This window comes from Ascaphus truei, chromosome 4 (assembly GCF_040206685.1).
Source record: "Ascaphus truei isolate aAscTru1 chromosome 4, aAscTru1.hap1, whole genome shotgun sequence".
NCBI classification, from domain to species: domain Eukaryota; kingdom Metazoa; phylum Chordata; class Amphibia; order Anura; family Ascaphidae; genus Ascaphus; species Ascaphus truei.
Window position 1 is genome coordinate 65,287,446 of NC_134486.1, and position 16,009 is coordinate 65,303,454.

Below are 16,009 nucleotides of genomic sequence, written 5' to 3' on the forward strand. Positions count from 1 at the left end.
TTCATCAGTCTTTTGCTCCTTGTTCCTCCTTGCTTGGCTAGATATTTTACCCCAGCTCTGTTGTCGGATTCTATTGGTATATTTCCATCCTTTAAATGGCTTTAGAATGCTTCCAATGCTTTCTGCACTGCCTTGAGTTCCAGCAGGTTTGATGGTAACTGCCGCTCTAATGTTGTCCAGGTACCTTGTACCGATAGGTCTCCCATTTGGGCTCCTCAACCTGCGTTGCTTGCATCTGTGGTGATCATTACCCATTGTACCTTGTGTAACGTATGTCCTTTTAATAGGTTTTGGGCATTTTCCCACCATCTTAGTCCTTTCTTTGTGTGTGGGTATATATATATATATATTTCTTTTTTTACATCCTTGGGATCTCCGTTCCACTGCTGTAAGAAATTTTGTTGTAATGGTCTCATGTGTAGACCTGCCAATTTTACAACATTTAGCGTTGATGTAAATTTTCCCAGGCGTCTCATACAATCTGCTGCTAAAGAGCTGTTCGCTGTTCTGAGCTTTCTTGTCTGGAGTCTGATGTCTTGGATCCTTGAGTATGGTAAATCGCACCTCTCCTTCTGCCGTGTGAAATTCTACTCCCAAGAATTTTAAAGACTGTGTTGGTACTAGTTGGCTTTTGTCAACGTTTACGATCAGGCCATTATGATGTTTTAGAAAAGACACCACCATGTTTCTGTCTTGCAGCAGTTTTTCTTGTTTTTGTGATTTTATTCGTCCAGAAATGGGTAAATTTCTACGCACATTTTTCTTAATTCTGCTATCAATGGAGCCAACACCTTTGTAAACTTTCTGGGCGATGTTGCTAGTCCAAATGGCAGCGCCGTATATTGGTAGTGTTCCTGATTTATTGCAAATCTGAGGACTTTTTTATGCCTCTTTGCTATAGGAATGTGTAAATAGGCATCTTTTAGATCTATTGATATCATCCAATCGTTTGGGTTTACTTCTTGGATGGTGATGTTTAGTGAAATCAATTTGAACTTTCTTACCTGTAAGTAGGTATTTATGGTTCTTAGATTCAATACTGCTCTGAAACCTCCTGATGCTTTTTTTTTACCAAAAAGATTTTGGAATAGATCCCGGTTCTCCTCTGTTCTTGAGGAACCTTTGTAATTACGTTGGCATGTAATAACTCTTTCAGTATAAAACTCATTTGTTTTATTTTCTGTTTTGTCTGTGTATATCTTGTCTTTAAGAATATATCCCTTCTTGGAATGTTCTTGAACTCCAGGTGGTACCCGAAAGAAAGGGTTTGCAGTACCATCTGTCTTTTATTGATTGAGTCCATGCTTCTTTGAATTGGCTCAGTCTTCCCCCAACTGTAAGTCGCTGGATTCTTTGACCTTCCCTCTGGGAATTTAAGTTCTCCCTCTGGAGCAACGAAAAAGCTTATTTTGTCCGCCTCTCCATGCCGTCTGTCTTGAGAACAGCTTTCCAGGATAATATGTTCTTGCTTCCTTATACTGTGTTCTTTCCATCTGATGGTATGTAGGGACATATCTTCTGTTTCTATTTTCTTGTGGTAAAAATGTGCTTTTACCTCCTGATACCTCGGTTATAATCGCATCTAATTTATTCCCAAATAGAAATTCTCCTTCAAAAGGTAAATTACACCGGCTGTTTTTGGGGCTGTGTCCGCCATCCACAGTCTGAGGCACAGCGCTCTTCTTGCCGTTACTGCATATGTCATTGATCTATCTGCGAGTCTTCCAGTGATGCTTTAGCTACGTAGTCAGCTGCCCATATGATGTCTGACAATGCCATTAAAATAGAAGTTCTCTTGACTCCTTTTTCCAATGCTTCTTCTATATTAGCAATCCATATCTGCATTGCTCTTGATACCGGTGTGGTTGCCATCGCCGGTTTGCATGGTGTACCTGCTGTTACATATGCTTTCTTCAAAGTACTATCCATTATCCTATCCATTACGTCTTTGAGTGATGCTGCATCTTTGACTGGTATTGTTGTTTTTCTTGAAACTCTGGAAATTGCTGCATCAATTTTTGGATTGACTGCCCAGCATTTTACCTCCTCTTGTACAAAAGGATACATCCTGTTAAATTTTCTGGGAATATTCAGTTTTCTATCCGGCTGTGACAATTCCATTTGTACCATATCTTTGATTACATGATGAATTGGAAAACATCTGGTTTATCTGATTTATTATCGTCTTCTGTATCCTCTAATTCCAATGTTCATCTCATTGCCTTTTTAAGAGGATCCACCATTTCTAAACTAAATTCGGATTCTTCTGCCTACATTTCTTGCTCCGACGAATCATACTCCCCTTCCGTCGCTTGGTGATATAACATCTCTGATTCGTCTGATGAGGAGTCTCTCACTATATCCAGGCTGGTCTGAGATCTTGTTCTCTTTTGTGTTGGTTTCACTGCTTGTTGAACCGCAGACTCCACACCAGGCTTTACTGTATCTTTCATCCATGATAGGAAAGTATTCATTTGTTCATTTGACTCTCCTGCTGCTGCTGCTTTAAAGCAGTCTGCACAAAGCTTCTTGGCTTCTAACGCCGGGTTTTCACATGCTGCACACCACTTAGTTTTATTTAGCAGCTCTCTTCTTTTGATGCTCTATCGAGGACTCTATCGCCCCCTTAGAAGTTCCTTCTTCTGGTTGTATAACCATAGCACTACGGTGAAGAAATATTTATTTCAGTTTCATATCATCAACTCTTTTTCCTTTTTCTACTAAACTAAGGATTCACCTCGTTTTTGTAAGCGACCCTTTACTTCCCCCAGCTTCCATGCTGGCTTCTAGATTTCTTTCAGCTTCTTGCAGCTGATTTCTCCTGTCTGCCGAGCGTTCCATGCTGCAGCTGCTTATCCAGGACACCCACACAGCTCTGTGTGCAGTCGCTCTTACGTCAGCGTCAATCCGACCAATCGGAGTGCTTGGCTCTCACGTGCACAACTGTGGGATCGTAGCACGCGCACGTTCGAACGTTCGCATGCTATGCCCTCCCATGTGACGCCTTGCGTTCTAAGATGCCTCTGCTGTAAATTATATGAGCCTTCGATCTTCTCTACAGGAAGCACAAAAGGGATGATGAAGAAATCGCCCCAAGGTCCCTGTTTATTGCACTCTGTCGGTACGTATTACAAATGATATAGGTGACCAGAAGTAAACGCTCCCTACATAGTAGAACAGCGATGTACTAATAAAAGCCTAATGGCCAAAAATAATAAAGTTTTATTAGTTGAATAACGACGAAAAATTGGTAATTATATACAGTGTTTTAAGATATATCCCATAAAAAAAGTAGGTGGGTAATCACTTGTTATTCTGTTTAGTTATTCCACAACAGGACATAATTAACCAATGACCGGCTGAATCCTATAATGGTGTAATGCACCTTAGATCCTAATGGTACCTGAATAGAGCACCTATGGGTGCCTATATACAGTATAGTGCTAAACCATTCACTTAGTCCTATGTGCTGGACAATTTATGTGCACATGTGACAATCCACACCATGTAGGACTCTAATGATACAACACAATGCATATACAGCTCAAACACACGACAACACAAGTGTTTACAATGATTCAAATATGTATCCAGATATAATCAAGCTCAATCTTGCTGTTATGTAAACAGATAGCTGCAATGAACACACTCAATACAGTGCGGAAGTAATTGATACCCTAACAGTATATATAGCTCACTCATATCTTGGATGCTTAGTATTATAGCATCTACCTTATACTGGGATCAACTATATACATCTGGCTATGTAGCAATCACACATATCCATACATCTCACGTGGTTAGCATCACCATGATTGCTATGCCTAGCATGCGTATTTTAAACCAGGGTATTAAATCATAGCTATACTCATCCGCCCGTTGTGTATGCTTGTGAGGGAATCGCCATACAGCCCATGTGTCAGGACAAGCCGATCAGTCGCTCTGACGTCAGCGTCAATCTGCGCTTGTGTAACGGACGTGCTCGCCACAAACCGGGACCGGACCGCGGGGCTGAGGTGGGGATGTGAATACACCGACCTTAGACCACGAAGCCGGTGCAGGATTGCGCAGTCCGTAGTCAATCGTAGCAGGGTCAGGGTTGGAGAAGCCAGGGTAATCCATAGACACGCCAGGGTCAGGGTTGGAGACGGTAGGGTAGACGATGTCCAGGCTGGAGTTCGGCAACAGGAAATCAGGTGCACACCGCTTCAGCGTAGCAGCTAAAGCGCGGGAATGGTCTCTGCACGAGGAGCGGGAGCGGCCCATGATAAGGTCTCTGCAAGGGGAGAATACAGGTCTCAGGAACAAGGCAAGGCTGGCACAGGGGATCCAGCGCTTCAGCACAGGAACGAGACCTCTGCCTGGGGTTAATGCAGCAGGTCTCAGGAACAAGGCTAAGGCAGGTGTGTTTGTGGCAAACAAGGTTACATCCAAGTGAATCTTGGGTTATGCTCAGCAATGAGAGAAAGGGAGAGCCCAGTATAAGAAGGGCAGATAGCCAATCCCAAGACAGGGGTGTGCGGGAATTCCTCCAATGCCAGAGCAGAGAGACAGAGCTGCAGTGATTGCAAGCACAGGTGATAGTGCTTGCAAATCCAAGGGAAGGTCTGTCTGAGAGCTCACCAACTCTGCAAGAGTGAGCTCCAGCCAAAACCAGGAACGAATTCCTTACACCTTGGCTCTCACGTACACGTGCACGCCTGTGGGATCGTAGCGCGCGCACGTTCGAACACCTACACCGGCGCGAAAACAGATCCCCCCAGTGACATCATGGCCACGATAGAGGCCCACGCATGCGCACCACAAGACTCACTAAAATGTGTGTCTGGCGCCAGCGTGCGGCGCAACGCCGTATCGGCAATGCCTCATGTCGGGTCCGGAACTGCCACCTAACTATTGGCATGGCAACTGGACGCGAGGAGCAGGGCTAAGAAAATTACAAAACTCTGCACTCGTAGCCGGCGCCAGCACAAAGTGATAGTGATACAATAAGGCAGTATCCCCAGGGTGCAAGAGACAAAAAACCTAAGCCCAGCATAGTAAATGCCACAATATGTTCCCATAAATTAGGGGTGCAATACCCATAAGAGCAAAAATTACTCAACCATTATCCTTAAATGGGCAGACAGTGAAAAAATAACTGGACGTAGTACATGAAATAGAACCCCCCAAAAAATGACAAACTGCAATGACTGACATTAAACAACCACAGCAGAAGTAAACCTAAGACTGAGCTTATACTAAATCATCTCCAATAAAAAAATCTATCAAGATGTTTAACCATATGACAGATTTGCCAGAGTTGACGGACGTACAAAGGCGCAGGTCCATCAGCACCGCATCTTGATCGACGCCTGTCAAGGAAACATTTAAGGTTTAATTGTTCGTTGAGACCACCTCCAATACTAGTCCGTAAATTAAATATCCAGTATGCCTCCCTCCTGAGAAGAGTAGTGTCCCAATCTAGAGCTCCCCTAATATAAAGTGTAGCAGCAGCATAATATACTCAGTAGGCACAGAGTCTACATAATATGATGTAAGTGCTGCCTTAACCACTTCAAGACCTTCGTCATGGGGTATGACAGTATATAGATTAGCTACATCCATGGTGACCATTATAATGTTATATCATTGGATTTCGGTATAGCTCTCAGTTTGTTTAAAAAATCTGCTGTCTCTCTAAGATAAGAGGGTGCACCATGAACCACTGGCTGTAGGATTTTATCCACATAAATAGCCAATGGCTGCTGGTATCTCCTGCAAGTTTAAATGTCCCGGTCACGTTGGCCGTGACATGGGAGAATTAAACTCGCAGGAGATACTGGCACCCCATACCAGGGCAGGTAACTTGGGAAGCAGGGGTTCCCCGGGGCTGAAATGAATGCGGTTCAGCTCTGGAGACCCCCTGCTTCAATACAATGTAATTAAAATAAAATAAACGTTGCAATCGCCTGTTAGAGCTGCACAGGGAGAGGACCGATTCTGACAGCTATCACTGCACAGCTCTTCCAGACTGATGCGGCCCAGTAGGATTAACACAGTGGGAAGCAGGAACCAGCGCTGTGTTAATTGATGGGCAATTTCCCCTGCTCTGCTCTTGGCAGTGATCAGGCCGTACTTGGCCCGCAGTTCACCAGCTCATGTGCAGGGCGACAATAGATCTGACTACATCTGTATGTATGTATACAAAAACATACAAAAACACAAAGTAAAGAACAAGTACCAGAGACATTAAAATAAATATAGAAATATTTCAGCCAACTCCAGGATGGAAGAAGACTCGGTACTGCATGATGGTAATTAATAAAGAATTGTATTGGGACAACCAAAATAACTAATGTTTTGGTCCGCTGTGGGACCTTCCCCAACCTCAGGAAGGTCCCACAACAGACCATCATTGGTTATTTTAGTTGTCTCAATACAATTTTTTATTAATCACCATCATGCAGTGCCAAGTCTTCTTCATCCATTCTGGTGTTGGGTGAAATGAAAAAAAAAATGTTTGTGATATATTTAAAAAAAAGGAAACATGTGTAGCCCCTCTCTGGGGACTATCAATTAATGTTAGGGGTTTAACAGCCTGAATGGGTTAACTGTGTTGAATCACTCACGTTACTCCCCTCCCAATCATGTATGCAGGATTACTATGCAGGAAGGATAGCCACTCCTCAGTATGTCTCGTGACCAGTAATGTCACTATAGGGAAATAGAACAGTATATATATATCTCCACTCAATGTTCTGGAAGCAGGTTCCTTTGAGTTCTACAGAGGGCCTCCCTGTGAGTCCATGTAAATATGTTTAAGTGTATAGATTAATGCATTAATCATGTCCTGTCACGGTTTATTGTTTTAGTTAAGAAACGTGCCCTATATATAGTTCGCGCCTATAGTAATGACCAGTGTTCTCTTTCGGGAAGAGGGGTGATCATGTGCTTAATAGGAGTGCTCAGGGTAGTAGATCCGGAGCATAAAATCAGATCGGCCCCACCGGAAGGTCCAGTCTGTAAACTCCCAATCCAATATGCATGGACGAGGTATGCAGCACACAGAGTGACGGGATACTGATCCCCAAGAACAGAGTGTATTCTCACCATAGGCCCACTTGAGATGCAGCACCACTGACACTATGCAGGATATTGCCAATGTAATTATTACGAAGGGAAACCAGCAAGATTACCTCCCCAGCGTAGGCGTGAGTTATCAGGGGAAGAAGCACAGAGTAATCCTATTGTTTGCCACCAGTTAATGTCTTAAGTGAATTCTGTCTTTTGTATGGTGAGCCTTGTAAATGGATGTAAATAAAGCTCGTATGTAGTACCATAAAAAGTTCCTGGCGCCCATCCTTATTCTATCTGCATATCCACGCCCCGCCTGCTCCGACTAAGCACTCTCTATACATGGCATTGCTCAGTCTCTCATACAGTACATGTTCAGAGTCCATTTGATGTAAACTTCTTTAGAGCAGGGCAAGGAGGGTTACTTACTTAGGATTAGAAAAACAAAAGTCCAAAATGTCCAACTGGTTAGTCCGACTTGTAAGAGATGATAAATGAAGACCTTAAGAGATTGATACAATGAGAATTGCTGCAGCTTTTCTAGATCATAACCATCTCAATTAGAATCTGAATGCAAAGTAGGAGAAGAACATGCTCAAATAGCGTAGTACAGTTTTTTAATATAAAAGATGGTTAAAACATGAGGAATCTGCACTCAGAATGTGAGACAAATAAACAGCTCATCTGTCAGTCCCAGCATTAGGTGGCATGTCTGATCCTCACTCAATTAGTGTCCAGCTTCGACTCCGCCCGACATGCGCGTGATGTGTAAGTTCCGACGTCTTTACTCAACACATCAGAGTTCCTTCATCTGAAGGAAACCACTCAAATGTATTGATTTAACGGTATAGATCACACTACTGTAAGTTGGGTGGAGTCACAATCGAGCGAGAATCAGACAAGCACTGTCTAATGCTGGGACTCTGACAAATAAACTGTTTATAGTACATATACCTCATGTTTTAACCACCTTCTTAATTTCACTGTATTACTGTGCGTTATGGGAGTACACCCTTCTCTTCTGCTTCGCTGAAAGAAACAGCAATAAATTGCTCTATCTACTATGCATGAGTTAATCTCCACTGTCACAAATTATCTCTCCAGGCAGTGCTCTATATTTATTTTTTTGCATTTATGTTATAAACATATCAAGCACTAAATATTTTTACTCACAGATCATGTTTTTTTTTTTTAACGGTATGTAATTAAATTTAAAAGCTTTACCTACTGTATAAAACTGTTTTTGCTTTCAAAACATATATTGATCAGCCATTGACTGTCAGCGTGATGTTCCTAAATGACTTGTGAAACAATCTACTTTTGGACAGAAACTTTGCTTAGTAGTAATGATCTATAAAATGCATAGTAATTTCTATTTTGAACAGAATGAGCCTGAGAAAGTCTAGGCACGCAGAGCTTGCCAAAGCTTTTTCCTAGAACCAGAGGTTTGGCTTGAATACATGGCTGCATGTTTTCCATGCTATATACATTTGTTAATTACACATGCCAGCTGGCTTTGAGGAATACGTTTTTTCCCCAGCAATGCAACTTGGTTATTATTTATTAAATAACATTTGTATTCAAACATTATACATGAGACATTTGTATGATATGTTGCTCGTCCTCAAATACGATACAACCTTTTTCTACAAAGAGTCATTATGACAACGGTCATGCTTAAAGGTGTATGTAGTAGGTCCAATTTCTTTGGGGTCTCTGATTGGTGAAGTGTTTGTTAAACAAGGGTTTTCTTTACCCTTATCCACAACCTGTCCTCATCATGGAACAGCCTTCCAGCAGAAGTGACGGGGGCTTCATATACAATACAACTAGACTTTAATAATGATTATGACAAACTAGGGAAATACTAAATAAATGTTTTATCATTGGTAAAGTCTATTTACATTTTTTTTTTTTAATTGATCAATAATCTTGGAAAAGTATACCATATTTCAGAAACGTAAGAAAAGATCAGGTACACATAAAACAAACAATGCCTTCTTTCTTGGCATAAACAGGGGTGATAATACACCTCCAGCTAATAGGATATCTTTGTGAGAACAAAATGCTATTACAGCCTTCACTATAACAGTTCTATAGAGAGAGAAGAGAGAGAGAGAAGAGAGGGGAGAGGGGAGAAAAGAGAGAGAGAGACTAGTGCTTCAATTCTGAAGAAAAACATTTTTTCATGGGAAAAGTTAACCTTGGATAATACTTCCCCCCCTCCCCCCCCCCCCCAATACAGACTCACTCAAGAAAAAAAGAAGTACTTAAGCCCATACTGTAAATGTATTTTCTAGTTTATCCATACACACCGATAGTGTGCATATACAGTACTATAAGTACAGTAGTTCTGATATAAAAGATAAATACATATCTGTACATGTCTGCAGACAATACAACAATGAGAGGGTATTTCTCAGTGAACAGTATGTACTGACACTTCACATTGTATCTGTAGTCTGCCACTCGGGAATGAGAAGCCGATCAGCTCGAACATTTCTGGGCAGAAAACAATTCAATCAATTAACCAGACATTTACCCTTCAACTTCAGTGCATTTCAAAAGTTTCAGCAATTCAAACTGCAAAGAATAATCCTGTTTTTATTGTGGTATAGACTAAACTAGCTATGGATAAATAACACATAGTGTTATAGTGGCAGAAACCCCCAGGGTCTGGCAGCACATGGACCAATGAGTTGAGCCTGCAAGTGAAGTCACAAGCATCAAGTCACAGAGACAAAATGACAGCTACTTATACATTAAAGCACTTCCACCCTGTACGCTGTTATTACTGTGGTTTTGTCACAAGCGTAGCAGCAAAACCATGAGTGAAATTTTATACAGCAGCAAGGGTGTATGCACATTTATGAGGCCACGAGTCACAGCTTCTGTTGTAAAGGTACCATCTGGCCAACAAAAAATGTGCTACTAAGCCTAGCAACAGTATCAAAGATTCGGAAAAAAGGGCTGATCACAGCAAGGGATAGGGCTAGAGGCAGGTAACCAATAAAAAAGTATTTATTAAACAACATGAAAGTAGACAGATGCAGGGTCCTCTGACGCGTTTCTCGCCCGACAGGCGCTTTATCTAGCAACAGTATCACCTGAATAATTACAAATGGAGATAAAAGGCAATGAGCAAGCACAAAACACTTGTGTAGTAACTGTTCAATGTGTAATAAACATTTTTAATCATCCTGGGGCGGAAGGGGGAAGGGGATAATGACCCCTGCTCAGCCAAACAAGGAAGTATTCATGAAATGCTGGAACGGTGCTACACCTGGGAAAGTTGTAATATACATGACAAAAAAAAAAAGAAATCCCAGTTGGGTGAGCACTCAAGTACCCCTATGTAAGGTATGTAGTATGAATTTAACTAACAATTATTATTTTATGAGATCAATTAAAAGGATGGGTGTATGAACACTAAACGGCGATACGTTTGCAAATTGCGGCTACAAGTACAATGTTGTAAGTGTCTGAAAAGGTGTCAATTAGAGTTGATAATCTTGGGAGGGGGTTTCTGTGACAATGCTCATCTCCGATCAGGAAGCAGACCCGCAAGCCTGAGGTAGGGATGCCAATTAACCGCCCAGAGCCCTGGGACAGAGTCCTGTTAGAGTATCCGTGGTCGGTAAGCAGGCAAAGGATCAGGGCAGGTGGCAGTGGTGCAGAATCCAGGTGACAGGCAAAAGGTCGGGCAGGTGGAAAGGCAGCGAGGTCGGGGTCACGGTTCGGGGTCAGCAACAGGAATTCCAAATGAACAGGGAAGCCACAGGGAAAGGCAAGCCACAGCAACAGGCTGGCCTCTGGAACAGGGAAGCCACAGGAACAGGCCAGCCACACAGAAAGCTCAGGGACAGGGAAGACTCAGGAACTAGAGCCTAGGATGGCCAGGAACACAATGAAAAGTATACAATGCTCAGGCAGGGGCTGGACGTCACAGACTGCTATTTAAGCCCTTGAACAGGTGCAGCCAATATAGCAGACTGCCAATAATCAAAATGTCCACAGCAGCCAGGAAATGGCGGGTTCCAGCCGAAGCCTGCACTGGAACCCGTATAGTTTCATGCCTCCGTAAAGTTAATAAGGGGCAGTATATCTCAATGTCAAAATATATTGCAGCTTCTTGCTCACGAGGATACTTTTTTCCATATAGTTTCTATGATGGTATTCATAGAATGAATAGGTTGTACATCTGTAGACATTTTTGCACTCTTGTAATATCTAGATGTCCCTTCAGGGTGTCTAAGTGTGAGCGGACCCTTGATTGAATATGTCCGGATAACACTCACAGGTATGACCCCATAGCGGCTGAAATCTGTTATCAGAGCACTCACTATGTAGATAGATAGCCTTTTCAAATTATTTACCCATGAATAATATTTGCACCTCTGGGTTCGAATCACCTAGCCCCATTCTGGGCTGATAGAAATTTGATCAGACACAGAAGGGTGACACCCTTCCACTGCCTCTCTATTCTTTATTCTCCCTTTTTTTTTCTTTTCCAATCCCTGTCTAAGTTGTAGAAACCTTTGTATACCAGTATTGCGACCTGAGGAAGAGAGGAGAACTCTCGAAAGCTTGTCCTATGACATAAATTGTTAGTCCAAATAAAAAAGGTATCACCTAATAATGAAGAACTCATTTATTCTGCACTATCGCAACTGGACTAACACGGCTATTTCCGTTTTATCCATAAATATACAAACATACAGTGTATTGAAATATAAACAGCCAGCCACACTTCATGAAATAACTAAATACATTTTAACAATAATAATACTGAAAGATATCCATCTAAGGATTTACAAAACAGGATACATTTTAATATTCAAAATAAATTCAAAACCCTTGAATAAAGGCAGAAGGGGATAAACTATAAAATGTAAACTACTGTACAATTTCCTTATCTTGAAATGTTACTGAAAAAATAAATAAATCAATCAATCATTCAGACCCATAACAAGCAGAACCATAACTCTAGTCAGCAATATTTTCACACTTTGTTTGATCTTTATCAGCGTTCATTGCACACAGTTTCACTATAAAACAAAATATACTGATGCAACAAAATGCTAAACTCACCATGTAATATAAACATGCGTAAGCTTTCTTCTTTCCCATACTGTGCTGCAATAAATAGAGGTGTGATCCCAAAGTCATCTTCACATTCCTTGTCTGCGCCATTGTCCAGAAGTAATTTTATGATATCAGTGAGCTCCTAGAAAAACAAGGCAAGCAAAAATGTAAAGATTGTCAGCTAAGTATTATAAATCGAAATCCCCTGTATCACATGGGATGGAATTAGAATAGACACCTTTTAAAATGTACGTGTATATGTCAAATTTGCTTAAGCATGATTTAACAAGTAATGTGTCTAACAAGTAAAAATGTAACTTTAATAGAAAAGACTAGTTAGACAATTCGTTAGAATGACAAAAACTTCAAATGACGATGAGGTTGATGAATGAATGGTGGGTGCTCAGGAACAAAATGATGCACCGGCAAGATGCAATCTAAAAATAGCAAGACGTTCGGCTTAAAAATATATATATATTTATATATATAATTACCACACTTTATTCCGTTATGCAGGCTTACATACTGCAAAGAGTGACATTTCATCATACATGTTAAAATGTAAAATCAATACAACATGAACTTCATATCGGCATTGGATGTCACCTTACTCTGTCACCCTTACAGTTGTAAGTATGAAACTAAAAGTATCAACTTAAAGCTGCAACCCCCATCAGTGCCACCCCCCCTCCCCCGTGGTCATCCGTGGACACCAAATATTTGGCACAAAAAAATCTACAAATATTGGCGAGCCGTCGGGAATAGAAAATGGCAACATCCTCTCTTGATGTCACAGCTTTATATTGGGAGTGTGAGCAAGCCCTGACGCCACAGCCATTTTGTGTCTTGTGCTGGAACCCCTGAAGAAGTAGACTGGTATAACGCGTAGGGTGAAGGAGCGTTGTTTGAGGATCCCCATAGGAGTACAAACCTTCCAGGCACAGGTAGACATCATCGCGAGCGCAGAACCAGTGTTTCGCGAGGAGTTCAGCGTCTAGCATGCAGGGAGATACCGTCTGAGTCGCAGAGCGCATTGTTTTTTACCTTGATATAAGTGCATTACTTTTTAACATTGTAATAAATGATGAGGATCTACACTATGTCCATATCCCTTTGTTGAGAGGTTTCATGAGTGATGCCAGGGGAAAGTGAAGACCACCACTACTTGGAGACATCAGTTCCTGTTTGGTTATTAGTTCCTGTCCTGCACACTGCAGTTCCAGCTCCAATTTATTGGAGACATTCGAGGTTAAATTTTTTTAAATGTGAGCACTATACTTACCATTAGATAGAGTAGTACATCCTGGCACACAATTCACTCTGTGTTCCCTTTTTTGGTCTATTTTTGCACCTAGGTCTTTCTTCTTGTGAACTTTCTATTTTCTCAACACTCTGGGATTGAGGACTCATTGGCAGCATTAATAAAGACAGTTTTAGAATATGCTATATCACTGTTTGCATTTATAATCACCTTAGAGTTGATATGTGTTCTTGTATGTAATTTTGGACCCCAGTGGAGGGGTCTCACCTGTATATAGAAATGTAAATAAGTAGCACAGGTTAGGCATCCCCTTCTTTGTTTTACAGAAATGGAAGTTCCCTTTGAAAGGCTCCCTTAGAATAAGAGAAGTAGAGAAGTACAGGTTTCCAGAGGAGAGGCCTGTATCCCTTAGGGGTTACCCAAATAATGGGACTGGTATAGTAAAGCAGTACTATAGAACTCCTTTGACTCATTTCTGTGGTGAGCATCCGCAGGGAATAATGGGTGGAGCACCCTATAAAGGATTTACACCTGCCACCCCAGCACTGAAGCATGCATATGGGATGGGCAAGGCAGAGAGCAGAGTTCCAGACCTCTTTAGTAAAGAGAGGATTAGAATAGTGACTTGTGTCCATGGACACCCTCCTGCTGTGAGCATCCCAGGGGAGAATGTGGTAGGGCCTAAGAGAAAGTGACCCCCTCTGCCATCCTAGCACTAAAGAGCTACTACAAGGATGGTCAGAGTAAGTTATAGAACTACGGTCTTGTTGACCAAAGAGATAAAGGGGTAGCCCAAGAAGGTATCATGAGGCTACATAACAAGAGAAAGAATCTATCTTGTATGTCTAAGTCAAACTGTTTAAGGAATGTGTCTCTCCAGAAATAAATTAATGCATCTGGGGAAGTAATGTTACAACTAAGCGATGTAAATAAAGACCATCTTGTTTATAACTATAAAGTTCCTAGTGCCCATATTTTCTCCATCATCACCCCAGCACCCTGATAAGGTAATACACGGAGGAAGCCAAATATACAGACGTTCCCATGTAAACTCCGTAGGAGCCGGGCAGGGAGGGCTATATATACCTACATATACACACCAACATGTACAGTATACATGTGTACCACCACCAAACTGGATCAAATCCAATTATACTCAGACCTAGAAGAATTCGTCAGGAGACTATGACTGAAGGAATATTACCACAAAAAAGAGAGCCCCCCCTTAATGACAGTACAACAACAAGAAGAACAACACCAATTTCTCAACACCAACAGGATGCAACGTCAGGAAAAATGTGCAAAGATTCACACAGCACCCGAAAAAAGGGACAAAGGTGATAAAATAACAAATTTATTGCCCAATCAAAATGACAAAAAGGGAGGTGTGGACCCTCCTACGCCTTTCACACAATAGTGCTTTATCAAGGAGTACTTGATACTTGAAATGCGTAGGAGGGTCTACACCTCTCTTTTTGTCATTTTGATTGGGCAATAAATTTGTAATTTTATCACCTGTATCCCTTTTTTGGGCAGTGCGCTGCTGTGTGCATCGTTGCACATTTTTCCTACCATGTTGATTCCCAATGGCAGCTGGACACGCCACCAACAAAATCTCATTGGCTCAAGGAGTGGGTAAGATATAAAGAAGATCTACTGATTGACACAAGACTGGCTACATATTTTGTTGAGTGATTCTCAGGACTTTATTATATTGTTGTCTCCAATGAGGTACAGTGTAGGGGGTTTATCTTCAATTCACCGTAACCTTCAGGAGATATAAAGAAGGCAAGCTGATTTATTTCTCACATAGTAGCATACCCACTCCTAGTAGAAGCCATTTTTTCTTCATGATTTGTGTTATGGATTTAAAGTCACTTTGTGTCCGGGATTATTGTAGCACCCATTCATTCTATATATTCAGGATGCAACGTCAAACTAGACAGCTACATACAGAGCTTCAGATCGCGAGTTTCCTCACTAGCATCAGCACAGCAGGAAAAAATCTTGAACAAAGATTCCTAACTATATGCCCCCACAAACCCTACAAATACTACAGATACATTGATGACCTGTTTATAATATGGACAGAGGGTGAAGAAAACCTAAAACAATTCTACGAGTCCTGAACTCATTACATCCATCAATTAAACTCAAAATGGATTATTCGGCAACCCTAGTAAACTTTCTAGATACAACAGTAACACTGCAAAATGGCAAACTACGCACATCTGTATACAAGGATCCCACAGACCGATGCAGTTACCTCCACAACATCAGCTTCCATCCCACTCATACAAAACAAGGTATCATACACAGCCAGGCTATAAGATACCACCGCATATGCTCTGACCTGAAGACAGAAACAGACATCTCACAACTCTGACCGAATTGTTCAGACAGAAGGGATACAAGCCAAAGACTATTGCCAAAACTATTACATCTGCACTAAAAGCCCCACGAGAACACCTGCTAAAATACAGACAGAAAGAACCTACCACACACATACCACTAGTGGCCACATACAACCCTACCCTAGAGGGAATACGAAAAAAATAATCAAAGATCTGCAACCGATGCTGGCAGAAAATGTGACATTACAAGAAA

The 16,009-nt window shown here is 41.5% G+C and overlaps 1 protein-coding gene across 6 annotated transcripts in view; it reads right to left on the minus strand.

The window, feature by feature from the left end:
- ASB3 (ankyrin repeat and SOCS box containing 3) overlaps positions 1–16,009 on the minus strand; it is a 97,174-nt gene that overhangs the window by 40,232 nt on the left and 40,933 nt on the right. For all 6 annotated transcript variants that reach the window (XR_012800910.1, XR_012800911.1, XM_075595927.1 and 3 more), the window contains exon 5: positions 12,148–12,283. Coding sequence is in view for 4 of the 6 variants with exons in the window: in XM_075595927.1 (XP_075452042.1) it covers positions 12,148–12,283 (136 nt within the window). In the remaining 2 variants the exon portion in view is untranslated. The remainder of the gene's footprint in view (positions 1–12,147; positions 12,284–16,009) is intronic.